The 26,534-nt window shown below is 33.6% G+C and overlaps 1 protein-coding gene across 2 annotated transcripts; it reads right to left on the reverse strand.

Moving 5' to 3' along the window:
- Window positions 1-4,863: 4,863 nt before the first annotated feature.
- Window positions 4,864-25,106, reverse strand: LOC128206756 (receptor-type tyrosine-protein phosphatase epsilon-like). 2 transcript variants are annotated; one of them, XM_052909437.1, is made up of 21 exons: window positions 25,018-25,106; window positions 18,383-20,625; window positions 18,073-18,181; window positions 17,862-17,947; window positions 17,484-17,621; window positions 17,241-17,398; window positions 16,973-17,060; window positions 16,686-16,750; window positions 16,254-16,290; window positions 15,991-16,094; window positions 15,517-15,642; window positions 12,349-12,506; window positions 11,002-11,137; window positions 10,487-10,618; window positions 9,864-9,966; window positions 8,544-8,620; window positions 7,617-7,736; window positions 7,118-7,246; window positions 6,669-6,826; window positions 6,337-6,472; window positions 4,864-5,869 (listed from the first exon to the last, which is right to left on the reverse strand). In XM_052909437.1, the coding sequence occupies exons 2-21, from the start codon at window positions 18,750-18,752 to the stop codon at window positions 5,771-5,773; spliced, it is 2,529 nt and encodes an 842-aa protein (XP_052765397.1). In that variant the 5' UTR covers window positions 18,753-20,625; window positions 25,018-25,106; the 3' UTR covers window positions 4,864-5,770. The 2 variants fall into 2 exon arrangements, with proteins under 2 accessions (XP_052765397.1, XP_052765396.1); XM_052909436.1 differs by having other exon boundaries at window positions 17,241-17,401.
- Window positions 25,107-26,534: the final 1,428 nt, after the last annotated feature.

Consider the following 26,534-nt stretch of genomic DNA (forward strand, 5'->3'; position numbering starts at 1 on the left):
ACAGCCATCGATTGAGCATGCTATATATAATATTCACTGGGGGGGGGGTATCCTGATCTAAAAATAGAAAATATTTCAATTAATACATTCAATGTTTTTGATTTGGTAATAAGTGTTCTTTTCATATGTTCACTTGTTCCCGATTATTATCGGAATCAATCAGTTAAAAACATCCGGCTGGGTTTGTATTGTTTTCATTGCAATCTTGAATGTTGTTGAATTTAAATGGAAAATAATCTATTGACATTTCCGGAATCAAAATGTCATATTGCTATCAAAGATCAAATGACAATGTTAACATTATATTGCCATACTTTTCAATCGGGCCCAAACTATGATCTTGTTTACAAAGAAAATAATACGCATGTCATTTTCCATTTCATTGACATAATTGCATATTTATTGATATGTTTGATCAACAGATATTATGACCTTATAAGAGCATATTATTCTTGTATTTCAGTTTTCACAATAAACGTTCTTTTCCTGTGTTTTTGTTTTAGTGACATTAAAGGTAAAAATGTTAAGCATACCAACAACTATAGCGGTTTCTCTTACACAATAACAATAATCCAACCTCAAGTTTTGTAACCTGATCATTGTGCATAGTTTAATAATTAAAAACAAGAGCTACCAGTTGAAAGTAATCTGAGCTGTTAGACCGCATGGCAATCGAGGCTTTCAGTATATGTAATACTTGAATGTAACAACTTTCGGCTTTTGAATTTGCAACGAATGCATTTTGTTTATTTGCAATACACACCACATTCATACAACCCCTACAAGTAGAAAACGAATAAGGGCTATGTTTGTACATCAATTCTGTACCTTACTTGTATCTTACTTGCACCTTACTTGCGTTTTTATGTGTACAGTTTTATAGACTTAGAACTGATCAATGATCGTGTTATCACTATAAACTAAATGTAAAAGATCCGAAAATATGTTTTGCAATTCATGTTTCTACAATATTTTGATGATGTTTACAACAATATAAATTATGTAAACTCGCGGTAAATGAAAACGCACCAGAAAATATTATTGTCATAATTTGACGTTGATGTGAAGCTCCATTAGAAAACCCGGAGTAAAATGAAGTTTAGGCTTTTCTACAGTGTAACACTTGCTTGGCACATGATGATTTGTGGATAATTTGCTAATCATTGTGCCACCTAAGACGTCGGGGGTAAAAAATGAAATTCATAAAACTCAATATCTAGTATGCCCGCTAAAAGCTTGGCATCTGTGTCTTATATTACGAATGAGACGTTGTATGCGGTACTAAGGGATGGTATTTCACTCCTACAGAAGCGCCTGCACTAGCTCGGTCTTGTTTTTTGATGACGTGACGTCCAGTGTGTACCTGACGTCCAAGCTGGTCCCAAAAATGCTCAATGGGACTCAAGTCCGGAGAGAAGGCAGGCCAGGGCAAAATATTGATCTCCCGACGTGTCAAAGAGTCAGTAGTGAGTCTGGCTGAATGGGGCCGTGTGTTGTCCTGTTGGAAAATGGTTACATCACGATGATCTTGCAAGAAAGGCACCACACATGGCTCTCGGATGTTGTCAACATACCGTTGGGCCGTCAGATTTCCTTGCACTACTATTAGCGATGTCTTGTTGTGCCATGATATGCCTGCCTAGACTATGCCACTGCCTTCTGCCCAGCGAATGTTGTATGACGCAACAGTCGGCATACGTCCACCCCTTCGACGTCATACCTTACGCTTAATTCGAGTAATCATATCTTTGTTACATATAATAATGGTTACGTATGTTAAATGAATAATGTGTTGTTGTTGTTTTTTTTAATTTAGAAAAGGACAAAAAATACGTACATATATAGTTCATAGAAAATAAAGTTAATTATTGAGTAGAAACTGTTGGTTTGTTTAAACTTTATTCGTTATATTGCTAAACCGTTAACATTTTAATATAAGCAAAACAAAATCATGTAAAACTCACAAAACAAACATGCTAAACAGTAAATTTTGCTCGATGACCGCCATTATGAAAGGTCCGTCCCCTCGCTCTACCCGCCTTCAACTGGACAATTTATTGGCAAGGCTGACCAATGCTTTATTCAAGGCTGCCCTAACGTTGATCTGTTTACACAAACACTTGTGTATACATGTCCGCATGTTTAAGGCATTGATCAAATACAATTTAGATTATTGAACGCTCATTATTTGAGTGTATATGTATTCTATTTAGAACAGGACTCCATTTCTTTGTTAAATGAATTGATGCATCTTTTTAGCTTTATAGCTGGAAATTGCAATGTAAATCATTGACAGCATGTATTTTAATTTTTGAAAAATATGCCTGTTTTGACTAAACGTTATAGGCCAAATTGAATGTTGACTTATGCTACTTGACGAACGGACGAGCGTTGTCATCTACATGAAAAGCTTTTGTTTACGTTTGCTTTATTTATGGGTAGCTTCAAATCAAAATCAAATTAACCTTATTATTTACACAACTCTAGCTCCACCTGCCCTATGGTCATAACTGTTCAAAAACTGTAATCAATGTGTTCAATAAAAAGCCCATGTGGTAGGACTTTGTAGTTTATGTTGGAATGGATTATTTCATTTCACGGGGACACCACGGTATAAAAGGCGCCTTTCTTTAAAATATTCTCCATTATGGGGTTCATTTTATTCGGTGAACAATAGACTATAAGTAACACCTAGATAGGTGCTTGGTTGTTTTAATAAAATGCCCAGCTGGTAGCTCAGTGGCTTAGGTGGCACATGCGTTGTCTGAAACCTGTGTAATATCACAAAAAGACTAGTTTTAGCAAAAGCGGATCATGCACAGCAGCATCGTTTCCAGAAAATAGGTGGTTGCATTGTATTGTAATGCATTTGAAACCTGGTACCTGTGTTGCTCCGGTAAAATGTACCTTTTTTAAAACATAAACAATATTGTTAAGGCAAAAGTTCGAGAAACACAATGTCGTCTCCAGATCGTCGAGATGGATAAATTGTAATATACTGTCGACATAACACATGAATAGCGACGGTGTTTGTACCAGACCTCTAAAATAATCTACCAGCGTCGTCTTGAAACATTGGAACGTCCTGAAAGTCAAAATATAAAAATAGACATCGAGTTCAGCTGATTTATTTTGGTGTTTAAGCTTGCATATTCAATCAACTGAAATCAAACTTACTTTATTTGGTGACAAGTATTTTCATATACATATTAAAAGAGCAATGACACGTAACATACTGAGCTAGTCGCTGCACGTCAAAAAATGTGGCACCAATATTCAATTTATTAGATTATAATGATAATAATCCTTTCTATATCATATTGAAAACCTTAAGGGGGAGATGGGAAATAAACTGGATTAAGTGAACGACCATATAAATATATGATACTGTGAATGATCTCTGATGCACACACCAGCCCATCTTTTGCTGAGGAAACTTTAATGATACACGACAAGAAACTGTAGCTTGATGTTGATTAGGACAACGATAATGACGTAAACGAGTCAAATACATTTGGTGCAAGTAATAGTTTGGTGAGTGGAACACATTTAAATTGTTGTAGACGGTCTATGCTTAGACGGAGTACTTAGTATTGTTCCTATGTTCAACAATTGTTTCAAATATAAATCGTAAGCGTGAATTATGGTTGTTACCAGCGGTTATAATCCTGTATGGCCTTATCATGCAATTTATTAACAATATGGGTGGAGAATGCTTTCTATAATTTACTCACATAAAATAGTTCACCTATCGAGTGTGCCAGGATTATTGAACAAAAAACACTTCCATAATAAGGGGAACAACGTGACTAGCAAACGCGGTGGTGAGCAACTGATTAAAATTTTCCAAGAACCTTTTTCTGCTTGTAGAAATAAAATTGCATCGATTACACAAGACTCTACATTTTTATTGTTTTCGGAGGACCTCAATCCACATACTATATTAAGAAGCTTTACATTTGGAAATGATAAAACACTAGTGTTTTTAATAGCGGCTCATCTGATTATTGAAATGAGAATGGCAATCGAACAACAACACGCTGTCTCAGTTTTAAAACATTGAATAAATAAGTAATTAGTTATTGTTTGTACAAGATATAAGTAAATTATTGTTTTATTGTCGAAGGAGCACGTTAATGGAGTTGTTTTGGTTTTTCTTGATTCAAATAATGTTGCCTGCGTTGCTGCTGCTGCCACCCTTGGTTGTCACTGGTGAATAACGTGTTATGTTCCATTAAAAGACGATACTAAAGTATTTTTTATTTCGGCTAAAAATATTTTTTAATACTGTTGAGTAAACCCTAAATTTGCACAGCTAAATAGAAAAACTAAAACTCAAAATCAGAATAGAAATGAGCTGTAGTTCGACACACATTAATGATGGCTGCGATTTTGTACCTTCTAATAAATAACGTGTGGTATAACTGAACAAAGCTTTTCTTTAAACCTCAGATAGGAATTATAACGTCACAGACAAAGGAACTTGATCTACCCGATCACAGAGAAGAATGTTTTTAAGTATAAGTATATATACAACATATGTGTTTGAATTAGGTCAATATGGAGCACTAAAATCATTCCAATACATTCATTGCAATTCATATAATGCTACATTACGTAAGTAAATAAATTAAACAAACCAGAATCCTGTTTTAGAAATGCATCGATGTACTGTAAAATTTATATCATATAAGTTTGATTGAGGCGGGATATTTTTGTACTATTTGACATGTTGACCATTCCACATTTCACACATGGTAATTAATGAGACTACCTGGTTACATGAGCCTATTTACAACTAATATTAGAAACGAACCAGGCGTAAAAAACAACAAATGAATGTTATATTTTATCTGCCTTTTAATCAATAATAATGCAGATATTTATGAATAAACTGTATAGTATTAATAGAAATGCATGTTCAAGGCTAATGCAAATTGATAGAAACATAGAATATCAGAAACCTGTTTTAAATTAAAATATAACCAAAATAAAACATAACATATACTGTGAAGCAATAATAATGCCCATCCGAAAAACTCAGATGAAAATAGTCCATAAAACTGTACTATAACGTGTATATCATCTTTACTTTGGAACATTTATCAATGCAAAAACATTAGAAGTTTAAATACAGGTATTATTATAAAAATGAAATAAAGCAGTTTAATTGCAATGACGTAAACACATTTGCATATATATTAAATAACATGATACGTTTAATGTACAATGCATTCATTAAACATTAAAGCAATATGTACTGCATCCACTACATCAGCTTCACGACCAAAATTATTCACAACGCGTGCGAAGCGCCAGTTATGAACGTTTCAATCACGAGGGTTCGTTGTAGTATTTTTCTGTATTATATCGGCAAGCTTTCTGTACAGGTAGAGCTGTGCAAATATTGAGATATCGGTGTATCTTATCAAATGTTACCTATTGCACGGTAAGTTTGCATATTAAGCCTTCTCTATGGGATATAGTTCTGATTAAATAAAACACTTTGCAGAATGGTACAACTCATAGTATTAATTATGCAAAAATAAGAGTGTTTTTTTACAACACACTGTTTTGACTGACAGATAAAATGCTAGCGTTTGCTAAAGTATGTGATAACGGTTATGCATAACTGCAATCATGTTACGTTTGCAAGTGTCCCCATGTCTGCAAATTATGAATAGTGTAGCTGATCTTGTCATATTTATCTATGATGCTCGTGTCAAGGGCAACACACCAAGTGTCATTGTTTCAAATTGTTCAGCTGTGTTCATTCCCTATGGACATCCCCACTTGTGTTGTAATACACATCGTTATCTGTTGCATTCAAGGATTGAAGAACACACTCGTAGCAAAAGTAAAACTGTTCCTGAAATTCAAAACTGCAATTGTAATAATCACTCTGCATAGCCAGTCTTTTTACATATCAAAACGGAAAGCAAACTACCATTTTAATAATGCTATTCGATACGATAAACAACATCATAAATAGTATGACGTCTTGGCGATACAAAAGCAAAAGTACTTATTTGCTTATGCCATCTTTGGCATAAACACTATCAGAGATGGCGATCTTGAAATAACTACAAATATTTAATCATATAACACATAGACAATTGATTGACTCAAACAGTAAGATAATACAAACTATTAAAGTTTATTCTTGTTCATCAAATGAAAATATCATTCATGGACATTCGTATTAAACAAGCAGTGTCTTAATGTGTCTCTGTCTAGTTTGTCCTTGCGGTTTTCGTTGAACCATCGTGATACAAACATGATATCAAACATATGTTTTTACAACATGAATTCTCCGGAAGTTAGGTTAATACTAACCTTATTTGGAATGGAAAGCGGTCGTCTAGCCCTGACTTTCCTCACCGCATTAACCACACTGACTTCATTATCTTCACTCAGTGTTTCAAGTAATGTCAAGACAACACATAAAAGGCCGCTCTTTCCAGCACCGTTCCTGTCACAATGTTAATACATATCGTAAACAGTGGTGTCTACGATCGTTTTGGATATTAATTGTCTTTATATCTACCTACAGAATATCTTATTTATCTCAGATATACTCGGTTCATCGTGATACCAAAGATACTTTAATATTAACACTTAGGCAACATCTTGAGGCGACTTTGGGCTTATACAAAACTTGTACGTACATACAATGCACAAGTATCGGTCCGTTCATGTGAGATGATTCGGATGCGTATTCAACCTCTTTGATGAAGGCAACAAAGTGTTCTGCCGACCTCGGAGTATTGTGACTTCTATCCCAGTCCGGATATTCATAGTGTGATATTCTGAACTCCGACTTGGTCTGTAATTCAACGAAATCATAATATTTACAGGCAATGCTTGCAATATAATATCACCAACGCATAAAGGGTTGTTATTGTTTGTGCTGTGGAGATGGTGGTTATTCTGTTGTTGTTGTCGGTGTTGTTATTAGTGGTTTTATTGCTTTTGTTTTCATTTATTTTAGACTAGAAATCACATATTCGTTTCTAGATAAACTTTAAGAAATTGTTAGAAATACATATCAATTTTCAAGCAAAAGAGAAATGACATTTTGTTATTTTGGTAACAATCATACAGCCTTAAAACGTACTTTTATGTCGTGTTCGAAATGCAACGTTCTTTTAACAAAATGTTTGGTACTTTGATCTCTGGTGGAAAGTATGGAAACCAGACCTTTCTTCATCGATATATTGTCATCAGGAACGTATAAGCCAATCCCCTGGATTAAAAAATATAAATAACATGAAACAAGTTGTTGTTGTTGTTGTTTTCAAATCTGAATAAGATAAAGATAATTGAACATAAATTTCAAATCGATACGGAATTAATTATTGTTGAGATTTTATAAAATTATTACAAAGATAACTAGTGCTTGATAATTAAATTTTGCTAATTTATGAAATTTACTTTAAATTAAAGCACTTGTTATATATTTCTATATAGTTTTACGTGTAGTGACGTTATTTCATGATGGGTAAGTCATTTGTTATTTAAACAAAATAGGGACACAGTCAAACAACTAATGGTTTGTGTCAAAGTACAAACATACAGTTTTCATTTTCAAAGCATATGACATGTCAATAATTTACCTGTGTCTCCATACTAACAATACATGAACACTTTTCTTGAACAGCAAGTGTAATGAAATCGGAAACTGTGTCAGGCAGTGGTGTCTGTGCGACCAAGAAACGGTTTTTTGTTTTGTAACTCTGAAGATATATATAAAGTGACACATTTGATTTATTATGCTACGTTTCGCCTTTATACAAAGTATCATTCAACATTTCATTTTACTTTTAACATTGTCGCTGTTGTTTCCATTTATCATCATTTTCAAAATGATCAGTTTATTGATAACGAAAGTCACACAGATGCATTTGTTGTAATAAGGGAGTTTTGTCCTTCTCGTTGAGCGTATGCTAGGCATTTACATAAGCTCTTTATACAGATATTTAGTTTACATTTATTTTAATTATGACATCGTCCATGAATTTTCCAGTGTATTATAATTCTAAAAACGATCAGTTTATTTACACAAAAAAATGTAATGAAATATTCGTTTCAGCAAGCAAACAAGTCTTCTGCTGACTAACGAATGCCGTGTATTATATTCCAATCCAAACACAATTATAGAGCTATCTTATAAACATGCGTACGGCAAAATATCGTAAGATCAAAACCTTGAATAACAAACAACAAACAACGTTTGTCAGTGCTACAAATTCAGTTGAATACTGTATTTCTATGATAAAAGATACTGGCAAATCAACTGATTGATGTTATCATAAATATTTTACTACTCAAATCTTATGTTTTGAAAAACTTGTTTGATTATGCAGTTTGTTTAATGTGCAAGAAGCAATGCCAATTAAATGTGTGATTTTATTCTTTCACTTAAAATCTTGATTGGTGTCGTACGCACGTTGCTAAGATTGAGGAAAAGCGATCGATTTACATATTTCATCTAGCAATTTATTTAAAGAAATAGTTCATGTTAATATAGAAGCTATACTTACGTTGATGTAGATCGCATTGATGTAATCAGATTCGCCTGTTTTCAAAAACAGATGAAGACGTGGTCTGTTTCTATCACCTAACAGTACAAAACATCAAGAATATAGATCATATAAACATAGAGAAAACTGCAACGTATCTTTAACAAAAGCAGTTTGCTTCAGGGATGGGAGAACGGATGGGGGCGCATGATCAATATGCAACAGCAGAAACTTCCACCACGGCAGCAGGCGCCAAATCAACATGGCATATATATATATATGTTACCAACGGTCATAAGGTAGGGTACGGACCTTTTGAGAAAGATGGCAAGCGGAATATATCATAAACATGGTTAATATATGTGGCTTGACTAATGATAACCGTATTTTAAGAATGTAAATAGTTGGAATGGGGATACTGTTTCTATTTGTGAAACATAATTGGGACACATTCTGCAGATTGAAGTACAGGGATATACGTTGCTAGGATTTAACAGATAGGAAATACACAGTAGGGCTCCGAGACTGTCATGCGGGGTAAAGGTATCTGTAAAAGAGTGTGTTTCATTTGATAGAAGACAAATCGATAATGAAATCCATTTTGTACTCAATTGTTCTTTATATGTTATTCAAACAACAACTTTTTATTGGCTTTAGAACGTGAATTATTTCACACTCTGAAAAACTTTGGAATATTATGCTCAATTACCCAAAATAATAGCTGAATGCATTGTAGGCGCATATATTAGGCGACGAGATTATCTGTACATTACACAAATATAATCATATAATGTATTGGATTTCTGTTTGCATATATTATATATACATGTCATATATATTAATGAAATATGATATGTTTAATGTCATTGAAATTCAGTATGTTACACTTATTTCACACAAGCAACACTTTATTAAGCAGTAAAACTTGGTGACTTGTAGGTCCATTGTTTGCTCCTATTCTTTTTTTGTGAGGTTATGTAATGTGAATGTGATTGTATGATCATGTTTGTATAAAGCACATTTCACGTCAATACATATATACTTATGTACTAACATAAATTGATCGAGGACGTTCAACTAAATGGAAATGAACATTTTAACGTTTTATAAGTATTGCTCAAAATTCTCGGAATACCTATAGAGACACAAACGTTATATATAGGGGATTAATGCGAGAAGGTTCTAAGTCACAATATATAAAGAAAAAGATAGAACCTTTTCACATTTACCAATATGTTCAGAACATGTTTATTCGTCTCAATAGTTTGAGAGATGAGCAATATATGTAACCAAGTCAGTTCAAGAAATAATGCACTTTTACAATCTGAATAACCGTGGTACCTGGTATATCTGCGTGTTTCCTGTTTTGTTTTGCCAGAAGCCGATTCCTTTCCATAGCCTGTAGTTCCTGATCCGACTTTTGCTCCTGGTTCAATTGCATTTTCTATCGTATAATCAGAATGCAGCAATGAAACTAAATACTATAATGTAACGCATACAAACTTGATATAAATATATATAAATTACAGTATGTTTAAACACCGTTAATCCTAACACCCTTTATCCGAATTAAACGGTGTTTCGAATTATTTTTTTGCCCCGATAATTTCTTCTTTATTCAAATCAAAATTCTGATTAACCGAATATTGCCATTTCAATGTCAAACCTACGGTTGCAATTCGAATTTCACATCTATTTATCAATCAGCTTTCGAATTCGAAAACGATTATTCAAACCAAATAACAAAATGTTAAAAGCGTGTAGTCGACATTGCAATATTGACGAATGAATATTTACGTCACCAATAATTCACGAACCCTATCATTTTCGAAAATTTTGAATCTGAGTTATCGTTATACCGATATCATTTATCTGGGTCCCGATGACTTTGGATGTTCAATGTTTGAATGATTTTTTAAACATTGATTCATTATAACCATTGATACTTTGAGTAACAATCCTACCTCAAACTGCTTCTGTATCACCTGTTTGCTGGACATCATACTCATATATTCATGGAAGTGTTCTCTTTTTATCAACGAGCAATCAAGTGTCAATGAATGGACCAAAGCTTCGTGTAGATACTTGTATTGACTCTGAAAATAGAAAAGCTCAGTTATTAGATAAACAGTGATTTTTAGTGCATGCTGACTTCGGACGTACTGGAATACTTTCTAGCATGCATCAATGCACTTTTTCCTGAACTTCTTTCGGCATTAAGATAAACGTAAATATTAATTGAAACAATTTGGTAATAAGTAAAATAAACAACACTTAACTAACAAGAAATAAAAGCAAAAAGGCAATATCAAAACTCTCTTATGCCCTTTCAATGCATTATTTTGAGCTAAAATGATTTACAAAATCCTGATTTTATCAACGAACGCCGCTATATTACGCTTATCGATTTACGAACTACGCGTTATACATCTATTACTTTTCAAATCTTATATAAAGGATAAATAAGTAAACATCCCACCAAAGTCTGAATCATGCTTGGTCTGTTCTGTCTCATATTGAGAACACATCCAGGGATATCTATAGCTCCTTCTGCCTCACCCTCGTTAGTTAGTATGTCCAGAGCTATGTAGGTGCCCGTTCTTCCTACACCCGCACTGAAAACATAGAAAGCTCAATATCTGTCAGTTGTTTCTGCTTAGAAGAAAGACGAAGAATATGCATTTTTTCTGCTCAAATCTGTGAATCTTAGTTTGATTTACAAGTACTATTATTTACAATGTTATTATTTTCATACTTAATTATAGTTTAGGATAGTGTCCCAGTCAATCTTAGAATATATTTATTTATTTATTTATTTATTTATTTATTGCGTAAACATAAACTCAATACTCTCTAACTAACATGATGTTATAAGTAAATGATTTGCGTGAGGGAAAGCAAATAATTCCCAGTTTCTGACACAGAAATGATAATGCTTTTTAACTTTACATTGTCAACTAAAACTGAATACCCATGTATGCCAATATATGCTGCAGTAAGACCGTTGATATGTATACATATATGCAATGCATATTCACGAGTGTAATCATTGTTTTAAAACAAATGATTTAAGGATACATTTAAACTTCATACGTTTAAGACGTTATCAATTTTAGTTCATAACTGCATATGTCATTTTTACTGTTAGTAGTGGATGCATGCATCCAAGATGCTAATATTTTTTCCTAACGGCGAGTAATCATACTCGTTACCGATACAATAAGAAAACAATTGGTCGTATGGTGAATTTGTATTCAGCTTTATATTTATCAACTTTAGATTTCTTGCGAATTGAATAGTTCGAGGAGATTACGTTTTCAATCAGTCATCCAGTCTAAAGATATGGACGGTAACCCTTTTTAGATATACTTCACAGCCTGGAGCATTCAGCCACCTTATGTATTGACAATTTAGATCACGTACAATTGATATGAAACCGAAATAGCCCACTGAACAAAAGGCCCGTCCCTAAAGGCCAGATCCAGAATTGTATTGTTATACAAATCATTGCGGCTTATTTTGTACCTCGCACCGAAATATTTATCTTGTTTATCGTACTTATATACATCGAATTCAAATACACATTACCGAGCTTTATATAATTGTTTTTAAATAATTGTCAAATACAAAAGCATATTTTTTATCGAAATGAACACACTACAAAATCAAATATAGACTGCTGTATTGATCGCTTCTATATTTCGATCTTCGATGGTTTTTTATGAATTTATTTCCTACCATGCATTAATTTATCAATGTCAAACCGATGTTAGCATTTACGTATAGCTAAGAAATAAACGATTACATCATCTGCACCACAGCCCACCTGCAATGCACTATCACTGGTCCAACAAAGGTACTCGGCAATGCGTTCACTTTCTGTCTAAACTGTATAATTGATGTGACGTTATCAGGAATGTCCTTGTCTGGCCACGCTGTGAACTGAAGGTGATGCAGATTTCTTTCTTCTGAATTCTTTTTACCCTGTTTGAAAATGAAAAAAAATAAGTAAAGAACTGGTTCATATTGATAACCCTGTGTTATGATGTTACATTTCATCAAAGCATACCCATTTTTAAGATAATTAAGTAAATATATATTTTGAAAATAAAAAGGTGTATACGTGTGTTAGTTAGGTGACAGCGTTATCCTATTGAATTAAAATGAACGCTGAAATTCGTTTATCATATTTTTTTTTTACTTAAAAGGAGACAAGTTTGTCTTTATTATAGGAAAACACACAAATAACCTCTCGGAATTCTTTGACAGTGGAGTAGGCCTTTTCCAGGGGGAGATAACCTCGCCGATAATGTTTTGCCTATTCGTAAATGACATCGAGATACAGATGCAACAGAATATTAACGCAGGACTTACGCTAGATGAACTGACAATTTTTCTCATTATGTTTGCAGACGATTGTGTCTTATTAAGTGAAACTGCAGAAGGATTACAATGCCATTTAGACTGCTTAAGGGATTACTGCGATAAATTGAGGCTTAAAGTAAATGTTGACATAACAAAGATCATGATCTTTAAACGAGGTGGTCGAGGTCGAAATAATACTGACTTTGTGTATAACGGTGAACTGATTGAGATTGTTGACACTTTTTGCTACCTAGGATTTAATATTAGCTCAAACGGTAAATTTCGAAAAGGAATAGACGCTATAGCTAATAAAGCGATAAAATCGGTGATGTCACTTAAAAGCATTACGGCTGGAGGTTATATACCAGTCAATATACATTTTGATTTATTTGATGCATATGTATTGCCTGTACTTGAATACTGCTCTGAATTGTGGGTGTTTGCCACGGCTGACAATCTCGAACGTATTCACAGGAAATATTTAAAGCAGATACTTAATGTTAAAATTACAACCAATAATCTTTCATTGTATGGAGAAACTGGTCGTTTCCCTTTGATGATACATAGGAAATTGAGAATTGTTAAATATTGGTTTAAACTGATGAATAGTTACAACACTAATTGTATATTATATGCAACATATTGTAAATTAATGAATGATTGTGTTAAAGGGCGAACGAACTGGTTGAGTAATGTGGGACGGCTGTTACAATCAACGGGTTTCAATGAGATATGGCTATATAGAGATTCTGTTGTTAATATACCATGTTTTATAAACCAATTCAAATTGAGACTAAATGATATTTATGTTTCGCAGTGGTTAGAAGGTTTAAATAATTCATCAAGTCTTGTGTTATTTAGTGCTATGAAAACAACATTTGCAATGTCTCCATATTTATGTTTAGTTGACAATGTAAAACACAAAGCAAACTAAGACTTTCATCACACAGACTCAGGATCGAGGACGGACGTTACCGAAATATACCAAGAAATGAGAGGAAATGTGAACTCTGTACCTCTAATGACATTGAGGACGAATACCACTTTGTGTTAATATGTGACAAATATGTACACTTACGGGAACAATATATACCGCGCTTTTATTTTAATAGACCAAGTGTGTATATACTTGTGCAACTATTGAACACTACTAAGAAGACTTTGCTACACAGATTAGCGATATTTATTCTTAAAGCAAATGAACATAGAGATGCTTATTTAAACGTTCCGGGATAAGAAATTTACTCTCATGAAAAGTATGTTAAAATATGTACTCTAACTTTGCTAATATTTGCTCAATTGCTTTTTGTTTACTCCATTTATGTTATCATATGTATTGTATGTGCATGCATTACTAAATATTCCTAATGTTTATGATCATAAGCTGTATATGCTTGTATCTAAATAAATATTCTGTTCTGTTCTGTTTATTGCAACTAAAAGGAATAACACCACTTTAATTTCTAATTCCATTCTGTTAAATCAATCCTTTATATTTTTCTGAGCGATGGAAGAAGTGTGTATCTTTAAGAAAACCCATTATCATCTCTAGTCGTTAACGTGTATCTTTTATTTTTAATGGAAAAAGATATAATAGTAACTGTTGTTTGGATTTGAATAAGAATTATTTGATCAACTTATCATAATTGGCAGAGAAAATAATGCAATAAATATAAATATTATATTGTTGCATAATTCGAGTTCCTTTTTTATGTGATAAATGTTACGAAATCGCACTGTAAAAGTTTTTAAGATGACGCATCTTAGAAATATGGAAATTATATTAAAATGGATATGGCAGTTAATGAATATGTTTTCATTCTATGCTTGTTACTGACTGTCATTTTTGTTCCACTGTTAACCTTTCTAATAGTTTGATTCTGAACTAATAACTAAATGTAAAAGCTCATGTAGCAAAGAAATCAGTTAAAAGTTGTGATTCATATGTTAATTGTATTTACAATGCATATACAAATTTAAGGAAGTCATTACAGCGCTTGCTTTATCCCGTTAGAACTAAAGTGCACATACTTAATTCAAGACCTGACGGAAACTTATTTTAAAGTGGGGGAATATTCAGACATGCAAAATAAATATATGTTTAGCATCTCTTCCTGAAATAACACTTATTCAAAACTTATTCACTTATTCAGTATTTCCTTTATAGTATATGGGCAGACACTTCGCGTGCATTAAGAGATGAAATCTTTACTTCTGAAACTATTTAGTAAATCTATTTTATTTGAGTTTTTTTTGCCTACGTTTCTCAAATATCAAGTTGTTTTATGGTATTTGTACGCAGAAGGCTATATGTTGAAACATAGACGACCTCCTTTCAAAGACACTAAACAAGGTCTATGTCCTTTAGCTGTCGCTTGTTCTTTCAGAATAGTACTTGAAAACTTGGAGTACTCAGTTCTGATAGCTGTTTGATAGCTGAAGAAAGGCGTGTCGTAAAATGGGTCAGTCGTGCGAATTCGAAGATGCGCTACCGTATTTCAAGTCACAGGTTGTATTGTCATTTGTATCAATTATAGGCTAAAGTTAACAACAATCAGATACCATTAACTAATTGTTTTTGTTTATACTTTATAAACTACTGCCAGTGTCCACGTAAATTAAACTTTACCTTGGAAATCGTTAGCTGTCTCCAAATGAAATCTGCGTACATTTTGTTAACCTTGCACACAACTTCTATATCGCCATATAGTTTTCTCTGACCATGATCAGGCCAATATTGCTCACATTTGGTTTTCTGCAAAGAAACCAATATTAACGTATTCTTAACAACATTGAGATAACGTTGCACTTAAGTATTGTAATTATACATTCTGTCAATAGCACTCTAATGTCAGAGAGGCAAAAGGGAAGATATATGATTTTTCATAATCATAGCCTTCTATTTCAATTTATTTAAATCCCAATAAAACATTATATTCCACCTCCATAATGTTTGTGGTATTCATAATACTAAATTATACTCTTTTTTTAATTCTAGATCGTTATATTTATACGTGTATATTTATTATTTTCGTTTATTTTTCACAAAACCCCAACACCCTTTGCCTTAGAAGGTTACACTCTTGTCATTAAAATACCTTACCAAACTCTCAACCAAGTTGGTCAACATGACAATCTTCTCCACTTTTTGTTGCCAGACCATTCGCCAGAATTGACCGTAATCGCCCAGCTGTTTAGCCATTGGACCTTAATGTTGCATAATATTCACCAAATACATTTACATTTTTAAACCATATTAACTTGATGGAGGATTTTTATACAAACCGTTATTTTTTTTATTTCAAATTTCATTTCATAAAAAATAACATTATTATCAAACAAACGTTAATTAATAAATCCTATTACCCAAAGTAGCTATGTATGCATTTCGTTTCCTGAAACCCTGGAAGAAAGAAGGTTGTTAAGTATGCCTATGGCCAATAAATTTAATAATATGTTCATGGTGTATGCACAAATACCAAGGGTTCAATTGATACGTTTGTAATCATAAACAGCGTGTATACAAATAAATATGTGAATAACTAATTGTTCAAGGCAATTAATAGCGCATCCCTCCTTCAACATTGATCTAAATGGTCTGAATTGTTCAAGGAAAAGTAACTCCAATATGCCACATTAATGCAGCGGTAAATCCAAGCAAATCATGTCAACAATGTTAACGCAAACAACTGGTTTATTAATACACATAATATTTTGGTTCAGAAATATGATAGAACGGAATATCACAGAGCAGACTTAATTTATAAAAAAAAATACGTTTTCCATTTTTGGGCTTACGTCTATATAGCTTGCATTGATATAGTCTGTGTCTCCTCCGCGTACTAAAACACGCGTATCATCATCTAAAGTTGATAAATAATACAATTAAGAACAAAATACAGTACAATAAATCCATTGCAAACACAGAAAAATGCACAAAAAAACCTATCACAATTATAATGCCTGAAACATACAGAAATTATTCGAAAACAAATAATTAGTGCAAAACTATAAAAATCGTACGCATCAAAGAAAACACGATAACCCTAATTCAGAAATATGATCTTACAAGGAAATGGTCTTACACGGATATATTCCTTTGTATCTGTTTCTGTGCATGTTTAGCTTCGTTTGCGAAACTTCATACGGTTTCACGAGACCGTACGGTACTTTCTGCAAATTGAAAAACAAAGAAATAAATAAACGCTATACACATTTAAATCATATTCATATTCGAAAATTGAAAACGTCAACGTTTACATAAACGTGAACCTACAATTAAACAAACTGTATTACATGTTATAAAACAACGACTAAGAAACATCAGATAGACATAAAGGTTCTGTACGGTACCTGAAATTCTTCTTCAAGATCCTTTATACATATGTTTTGTACATAATCAGGTAGTTCGACAACAGTCAGTTTGAATTTGCTGATTGTTCTTGTATTGTTGTAATAAACACCATCTTTATTCTCAAACATGTTTATGATTTCCCGTGCAGAAACATCATCTTCTGAAACATCGTTAAATATGAGTAGAAGCTGTTTTTGTCAAAATACAAACTAGCAATGTTACAATTACAAAAACCAACTTACCGATTTCAAGATTGTCATCAGAAAAAATACGCGTATTTTCCTTGTCAGAACTCTTCGGTGATGGACTCTGATAATTGGTGTTTTCAATATTGGTGACAGAGTGGAGATTTACGGTATCTTCATTGGCATATTGTGCACCTGAAGACACGAAGGCTTAATATTATAATAAGGCGTTCATTTTTAAGATCAACATCTAGAGGCTATAGCAGTAAGTCTTCTTAGTTAACGGACAATAAGTGCCATGCTCTTCTACCGGTTTGATTTGACAGCTTTTAAAAGTTGGAAACAATATCCTTCAGCAACATATTTGGTATAAATAAACACGATTGTGGCTATGAAAACACAAATTATAACATAAAATACAGAACGCATACGCACTTCCTTTGTTCACCGTTGCGTATAACGCGGAAGAGTTATCATGCTCTTTTTCAGGTCGCTCACTTTTGTTGCTCAAATTGCCTCTTCTGAAAGTACAAGCGGTTTTAAATTCATATGCATGCCTTCTATTAATATAATTAACTGTAAAACGTAATAGTTGAACTGCCAATAATATATTTTGCTTTTGTCAGATGTCTTTTTTGTATATCACCTGCTTCGAAGCAAAATCAATCCAACGACCACAATGGCAGCAAGAGCAACAACTCCACCTCCAACTCCCCCACCAAGTGATGCAGTTGACATTTGTTGTTTTGCTTGTGCTTTAAAGGTAAAGAGTAGTAAAATTAAAGATACATCATGCATATAATAAATTGCAAAGCATTTACATTAACTCCGTGTATGTCAATTTCAAAAAAGTTGTTAAATAAAATATTATATTCATTACCTAAAAGTATTATTAGTGCGTAAAAACAATGTATTGAAAAGTATAGAAAGTATGCTGAGATTAATTTCAGTTTTACCCGAAGGACAAAATGATCCCTTGTCACCCTTTTCGCAGCCATACAAGCATATTCCTGTCTTTTCAGAACAAACTGTTCTGTTTTTCTTTTGCGTACAATAATTCTCACATGTTTGTTCACATTGTTTTCCAAACTTGTTTATAATGCATCCATTTGTGCAATCTCCATTAATGACACACATTGAATTTTTACAGTTAGTGCTGCATTCCATGCTACAGGTAGGTCCATATTTGGTATTATTCTTGCAATGTGTACACGCTCCATCTGATTGACTGCAAGATACACATTCTGGATCACACGATTTGTCACAGGTTTTATTCCAGTATCCATTTGTGCATCCTTGATAACATCTCCCGAAGACGTATCGCATTCATTATTGACGCATTGTGATTTGCAAAGCTCACACTCTCCATTAATGCTTGGATAATATCCGTCTTTGCAAATCTTGCATATAACGGTGTCTAAAGCCATCGAACAGGAAACACAATTATCAAGACTGCATAAGCAACAGTCACCACCATTTGCAAAGAAAGATGTATTTGTACACGATTTGCAATCTAACTGATTCACACATATATCTCTTTTACATGTACACTGGTTTTGTTCATTTGTATAACCTGGTTTGCACTCTGTACAAACACCAAACTGGTCACAAAAATTGCATAATGATGGACAGGTTATGTTGCGGCGGTCTCCAACATATCCTTTCTTGCAACTGTGACAAGACCCATCTGATCGGTTGCAGATATCATTTAAACATCCTGTTGGACAAGTTGATTGGCATTTATTGCCATATCTTCCAGGTTTGCAGGGGCAGAAGCCAGTGTCTTTTATACACGTACCAAATTCACACCAAGGTGAACAAAGCTCATCGCAATTGTCTCCATATCGTCCATCTTCACACTGGTCACACATTTCCCCTTTGTAGTTCGGGTAACACCGACATCTAGCATTTTCTTCCTCACAAATCCCGTTTTTGCAATACTGAGAACACCCATGCTGACAGGTCTGTCCAAATCGCCCAGGAATACAGGAGGTACACATAGAATGGTTTATACAGGAGGTACATGGATCAAGACATTCGGCACAAAACACGGGGTTAAGGAAATATCCTTCTATACATCCGCTGCATTCTCCATAGCTAGTGCATGTGCATCCGTCTAGTTTGTATTTACATTCATGACAATAGCTGTCATGCTTGAAATAACCTTTTCGACATTCTTTGCAATCATGGCACTTGTATTTGCCACATTTGTATCCAGAATTACACTCCAAACATCCGCTTGACTGATTGCATACTCTACACTGAGATCCACAAGTCGTACATGGACTTCCCCAGTACCCATCCTCACAAGATATACACACCCCGTTTCTTTGGTTACATGATGAGCAGTGATGGCCACAGCGATATTCACATGTACTTCCCCAGTATCCGTCAAAACAAGCTTTACAAACGGTTGACTCGCAGGACGCACAATGACTTTCACAATTAAAACAATAATTATTTTCCAAATAGTAACCGGACTTACAGGAATTGCAATAACCATCCGATCTTCTACAAGACACACAATGTGCAGCGCATCTCCTTTCACAAGTATTTCCAAAGTATCCATCCATGCAAGACTGACACCCGTTTGTTTCACATAGAGAACAATGAGTTCCACAATTATAACAATGGTTATTCTTCAAATAGTATCCGGACTCACAGGAATTGCAATAACCATCCGATTTTTGACAAGATGTACAATGTGCAGCGCATCTCCATTGACAGGTATTTCCAAAATATCCATTATTGCACGACTGACACCCGTTTATGTCACATGAAGAACATTGAGTTCCACATTCACGGCAATAATTATTTTGCAAATAATATTCGGGTTCACAGGATTGGCAATAATCATTCCAGTTTTTACAGGTTGTGCAATGTGCAGCGCAGCTCCATTGACAATTATTGCCATAGTATCCGTTCTGGCAGGACTGACACCCGGTTGCTTCACAGGAAGAACAATGAGTTCCACATTCAATGCAATACTCATTATTAAAGTAATATCCGGTAATACATTTTGAGCAATAATTGCCATTGACCCGATCACATATAAGACAATTCTGATCTCTACATTTGTATATACAGTTGTCTCCATAATACCCGTCTTTACATCCGTTATTACAGTAGCCGTTTTCACAATTTGTAAGTCGGCCGTTAGCACAACACTGGCACTCGGAACACAACTGAGCAGAGACAACTGTAAAGAATAACCAATACCTGAGTAATTCCATACGCATGCAATGTCATCTAATTTTAATTTCTGTTACTACTGCTTACTGTCTTTAATGTGGTAAAATTCTGTTTAAGACTGGCATGTGCATTAATTAATATATTTGAACCAATTACAAAGTAATTGGAAATGAAGTGTTGACACAATAATACAAAAAAAAGAAGAAATGCATTTTTAATGAAAATAAAGCATGAAGTTCGTGTGAGTAAAGCTGCACTGTTAAAACAAGATTAAATACTGGTGTATTGATTAAAATATGTTTTTTTCTTAAATATTTTTTTGTAAATGCATCTGTTTCTCGAATTTACTAACATTTTACAAGCTTTTTTTAAGGTTTTGAACAACAGGTAATATTATCATTTCTTACAGTTAATACATACGTTTATATTCAGAGATTAATAAATGGCCGCGCGAGGCCAATGAGTGATAATACCCCCGGCCCTCAGGCCATTATCAACACACCGGGGCTATTATCACTCATGACTCCGCGCGGCCATATATTGAAATGTTTAATACACATGTTTTGACTCAAGTTATAAGTATTCTTTCGATGTGCCGATATCTAAACGAGATAGGTTTATCTTGCTGGTAAATTTTCGTTTGGGTCATGTTTGTGTTTCAGTTAGGCTGAATTACAAACGGATACATGAGGAAGAAAACGTGACTTAGATAATATCTATATAGTAAATTTCAGATTGAATTAGTTAATGAAGTATATAGTTGAATGGACATTTTATCCAGATTTTGAACTTTGAATCTTCTGATGTTCTTACACTATCAGACGGTTGAACAATTGAAACAAGACACTCTAGATTACAACTTCTAGCCACTTTGGTTGTGACATTATATACTTCGATGAACAACTAAGGTGAGCTTTATTCACATAATCGTTTTACTCATACCCGGAGACAGAGGTATGTTTTTAAGTTTGAGTTTGAATGTATGTAATTTTTTGTACACTGATGTACATTTACCTGTTTAAAAAAACTACAGTATTTGTTGAACAGAAGCAGGTACATTGTCATTGTTCAGTACTGTTTAGTACTTTCCCCAAGAACGTTGCTTTAATTTGAAGACAAGGGCAATATTTCTAGAAACTTCTTTAGCGTAACAACAAACTTCATTTCTTGAAATTAAAATTAAGAACGGAAATATATAAAAAAAACTTGGAATAAATAAATATTACACAAATTATGGAAATTAAGATGTTTCGAAAAACTTTGTCCACTAAATTTAAGAAATGGAATAAATCGTTGATGTCAGTGCTGTTTTCGAAGCTTCTTAAAATTTTCTTGGTAAGACTTATTATAAAATGGGAATGGGAAAGCAAATTACAATAAAATACATGTAGCACACATTTATTTCACATGGAGTAAAGATGAAAAAGCATTATTCAACACAAAACATGTTAAATAAAAAAAAAATATAATAGTAACAGCGGATGAATGAAATGAAATGCCCACATGTACATTTACGTACAGTCAGAATCACTTGATTTACTTATTCCAGTGAACACAGAGAGACAGTACCAGTTATGCATGCATACTGTATGGTTCCTAATTTCCCAAATTAATAGTGATAGACCCAATAAAAGTGCAATCATTAAACAATGACTGAGTGTCCTTCATAAACTTTTGCAGGGTCAGTATTCCACATGGGCTTTGTCTAATGGGAAAGTCTAAACATGCTCAGCTTCATGTGTTTGGTATCTTACAGGAATCTCTTCATGCGTATAGTGGAGAATAGCGCTTCCTCAATTTCCTGAGATTCTCTTCTCTTATACATGTAAAGAAAACTTTACATGTTGTGCTGCTTTTTATATTGTTTGTATGAAAATAATTTAGAGACATCAGGTTCTTGTGACCAGTCAGCTGTGCCACCAAAGTGGGGAAACAAGCGGCATCCAGCAAATTTGTAATGCATGTTTTTCTTGCCGAGTAATTAACATGCCTAGCCTGAAATCCAGTCTGCTAACTCATGGTTTTTGCAAGTTGCCCTATCTATTTTTCCCAGGCGTTGGTTGATAAACCAGAGATCATTCGATGCTGTTCCCTTTCCATACGTTGGATTCCGGGCAACATAAAACCTTGACCCGGGGTGGACATCTGAGGCGGTCTGGTTTTCCTTTTATAGCTCGTACAACTTTACAGGACAGTTTGGATCTTCTGAAAAATATTTTAAAACATATTTTAGTTTATTATATTTTAGTTTATTATACATTATATTTAAAATATAGTTCAATTATATTTCTTAACTTCTTACATATCTAACTTGATTTCTGAACAGATAGTACTCAATCATATATTAAAACATATTTTACAACAATTTTAACATCCACTTTTGAATTCTTTTTTAAAAAAAAAGAGATTTATTTAAAAGCTTTGTGAATTCACTGCAATCAATTAACATCAGCTGTTAAAAATACAAAAAAACACCTGTTTACAACAATGCTATTTTTAATTTCATGATTGGTTACCTGGCTGTTCAAAGAGCTGAGGCACATATTGCATGTGGTCGCCTGCAACTCCGTTTCTTGTGTTTGTCTCCCTCTCCGTGAAGGCCAAGGAACTCATATCATTGGAGGTCTAAATTCATTCCAAGTCCTCTAACAACATGTTAGGTGCTCCTGTCTTCCTTTCAATCCAAGATGCATGGTGTTGTTAAGCCACATGGTATTGAGAGAAATCGGAGAGGCAGTAAATGATTAGAAATTTATACCATTTGAAACAATCACACAGTTAAAAGGTGCTTGATTACTATGTTGTATAATGTACTCGACTGTTTAACAATATACTGTTCTGTGAACACACTCTTCACATGCATCTTGCTCTTTTTTCTACTTTTCTATTAATAAATGTTTATAAAATTTATATTTAGTAAAAGAAATATAGAAAACAGACATGAATACCATGAATTGAGTCATTTTTTAAACAGTGTTTATTATTACCACTCATGTTATAAAGAGTGGCTTTTTTGATTACCGGGGACCGGCTTATATCGTTCTCGTTATATTTTAGTTGTCTCCCTTGTCTATGTTGCTAAGTGATATGTAAACAACCAATAAACTGTCAAACTTTCCGGCTCCAAGAATTTCCATTACGTAGAGCTCTTGAATCTCTGAGGAAGTGAAGAAATCGGTTCTCCTTTCGGACATGTGTCTCTTTACACTTGACAAGATGCCACGCAGGGTAGATGGCTCGAAGTTGGTTGCAGCGGGGCCTTTCGCATCTGTCGAAAGCTTGGTCTTCTTGACACTGAGCAGGAATCTACACAGTAGACTTTCAAGCTCGTTTTGTTGAATGTCTTTGATCTGGCGGATCTCACCGTCTTCCATCAGCCAGTCGTTCACCTTTTCCATGTCACTTCTTGTTGTCTTTTGCCGTATCCTTGTTTCTCTTTCCTTCAATGAATTGCCTGGCGTGTGCCACAGTGAATTCTATCGATGGCAGAATCCAATTGAAGTCGCATGTTGGGTAAATTTTCGAGGGTACTTCACCCATGATTACTCCCACGAGCAGTCATCTTAAACAACGTGAAATTACGTCACTTTGCACGTCGTAGGACCATTATCGGTCACGTGACTGATAATAGCACTTGGGCTATGACCACTTTTGATGATAATGGCCCAGGCACGCCGATAATTACTGTTCTGACAACGTTAAAATGTTACTACATATAGTTACATGTGTATTAATTGGAACTAAAACACTTTACGAGTGACGTATCTGTTGATTGAATGACAAACAGGCAAAAATGTGGTTAACGAAAGCATGCTTTCACAATAAAATGCATGTTACTGTGGGCATATTTATATATCCGCATGGTATTATGATTAAATTTCACATTAAAACACACTCTAAGGACTGTTTGACATTGATCTCAGGAGAGTTGTTTGTTGTGGTTTTCAGACTAGGGCTATGTCTCTTATACTGTATGTATTTGGACGCAAATACATCAGATGTATGACGTCATATCAGTTTGTTTTCATTGATTTTTATATGGAGATAATGGTTCTATTTTAATAGCACCTTCAAAATATTATGAGTGGTCCTATGAAATAGTTTAAGACCATGTCGACGACTACTTTAATCACACATAGTCTACACATTCATATTAGTTTATCATATTGTGTTCAGTTTAATTTTCTCAACTATAATTACAAAATATGTAAGGAAACAATAAACCGTTAATGACTAACATGCATCTTCCGAGACAATGTAATGTATTGAGTTATATTCATTTTGTAAGCATGAATAAATGCGTTAAAAGATATGCAAAATAAAAGCTATTGTTTTATAGTCTTTAAACTATTGACAAAAAATGGAGCTTTTAATGTTAGTAATACGAGAGAAAACTTACCTCGCACAAGTATAAAGATAATAACACACGCATACATTGCGCTTAAGTGTTGGTTTACACTAGTCCGTGTCTCCAAAAATGATTTTTTTTGTCAGTTAAATGTTCATGAATAAATGCGTTAAAAGATATGCAAAATAAAAGCTATTGCTTTATAGTCTTTAAACTATTGACATAAATTGACATTAAGGTTAGTAATACGAGAGAAAACTTACCTCGCACAAGTATAAAGATAATAACACACGCATACATTGCGCTTAAGTGTTGGTTTACACCAGTCCGTGTCTCCAAAAATGATTTTTTTGTCAGTTAAGTGTTCATAAATCCTTTGTGTTTCATATTCAATTCATTTCGACAGAAGTGTTTTAACACAAAGCTTGCGAGCCAGGTTTAAAATGTATTAAATACGCTTTAAGACACGTTGTTGTGATATCAAACCAGGAAGATCTGTAAAGCCATCACTTGATGTTTATTTTAACAGAACAATATGGTAGAGGTTATGACAATGAAATATAACTGAAATCATTACTAACATTTTTTCCATTGTCTGCAATTTATCAGACACCATTATCCAACAATGAAAATTGGTAACAAATAAATGATTATTTAGAAAAATTGATATGTTATGCTTTAATATTCAAACGGGGATAAATATGTTTACACGACAAATTCAAATAAAAATAAATTAACGAGTTAACGTTTAACATCACCACCACCACCACCATCATCATCATCATCATCATCATCATCATCATCATCATCATCATCATCATCATCATCATCATCATCATCATCAACAACAACAAAAACAATACTATTATCGACATCTATAACTTCTCTGTCACTTGTAAAGTGACTGTTACAGTTACCATCGTTGTACCATTGTATTACTGTAATCAATGCATCTTCCATTCGTAGCTCAATTATATCATTCAAGAACTTTATCCAGCCGAGTAATTCTGTCATCAGAGAATTCTCACCCATTGCAAACTCTACTGCAATGTGCAATAATTGAATGGTGGGATGTTCATTGAATGAATGCTCATTGATTAATAACCATATTTTTCAAATACGGTAAGGTGTTTCCAAATATATTTGCATTTATATATTATGTAACTTTTCTTTGAATTTTAAATATTAACTGACAAATATTTTCTGGTTTTAAATGAAGTGTTTTATTTGACCGAGGGGAAGTAACTACTTTGGATTTTAAAAGTAGTTCTAAAAGTTGATATTTTCACCCTTTATTTTGCAGTGAAAATATCAAATTGATATTTCCTATTGTTATTTCACTGATAAAACCCCATATTTTTAATCAAAAACCTGAAGGAATTAGGCATCATGGCGAAGGAAAATCATCATAACATAAAAAAAATCAAACCAACCACCAAGATTAAACAAACTTGGTTATACATGTAGTAATTCAAATTAAATTAGTATTTTAGTACGTACCACATAGTGTTTCCAATGAATCGAAGCTATGCTAATATAAGAAGAGGAAGAAGAAGAAGAAGAAGAAG

Source organism: Mya arenaria, chromosome 10, assembly GCF_026914265.1.
Source record: "Mya arenaria isolate MELC-2E11 chromosome 10, ASM2691426v1".
Classification (NCBI taxonomy): Eukaryota; Metazoa; Mollusca; class Bivalvia; order Myida; family Myidae; genus Mya; species Mya arenaria.

Bases quoted from the DNA above. Each gene is read 5' to 3' on its own strand.
- LOC128206756 (XM_052909436.1), bottom strand. From the start codon at position 18,752: ATGCGATACGTCTTCGGGAGATGTTATCAAGGATGCACAAATGGATAC. The intron at 10,619-11,001 runs GTGGGATGTTTA...TTCTATTTTCAG, and splicing joins CAAGCATGATTCAGACTTTG to AGTCAATACAAGTATCTACA. The intron at 7,247-7,616 runs GTAAATTATTGA...TTTTTAATCCAG, and splicing joins TTGTTAGTATGGAGACACAG to GGGATTGGCTTATACGTTCC.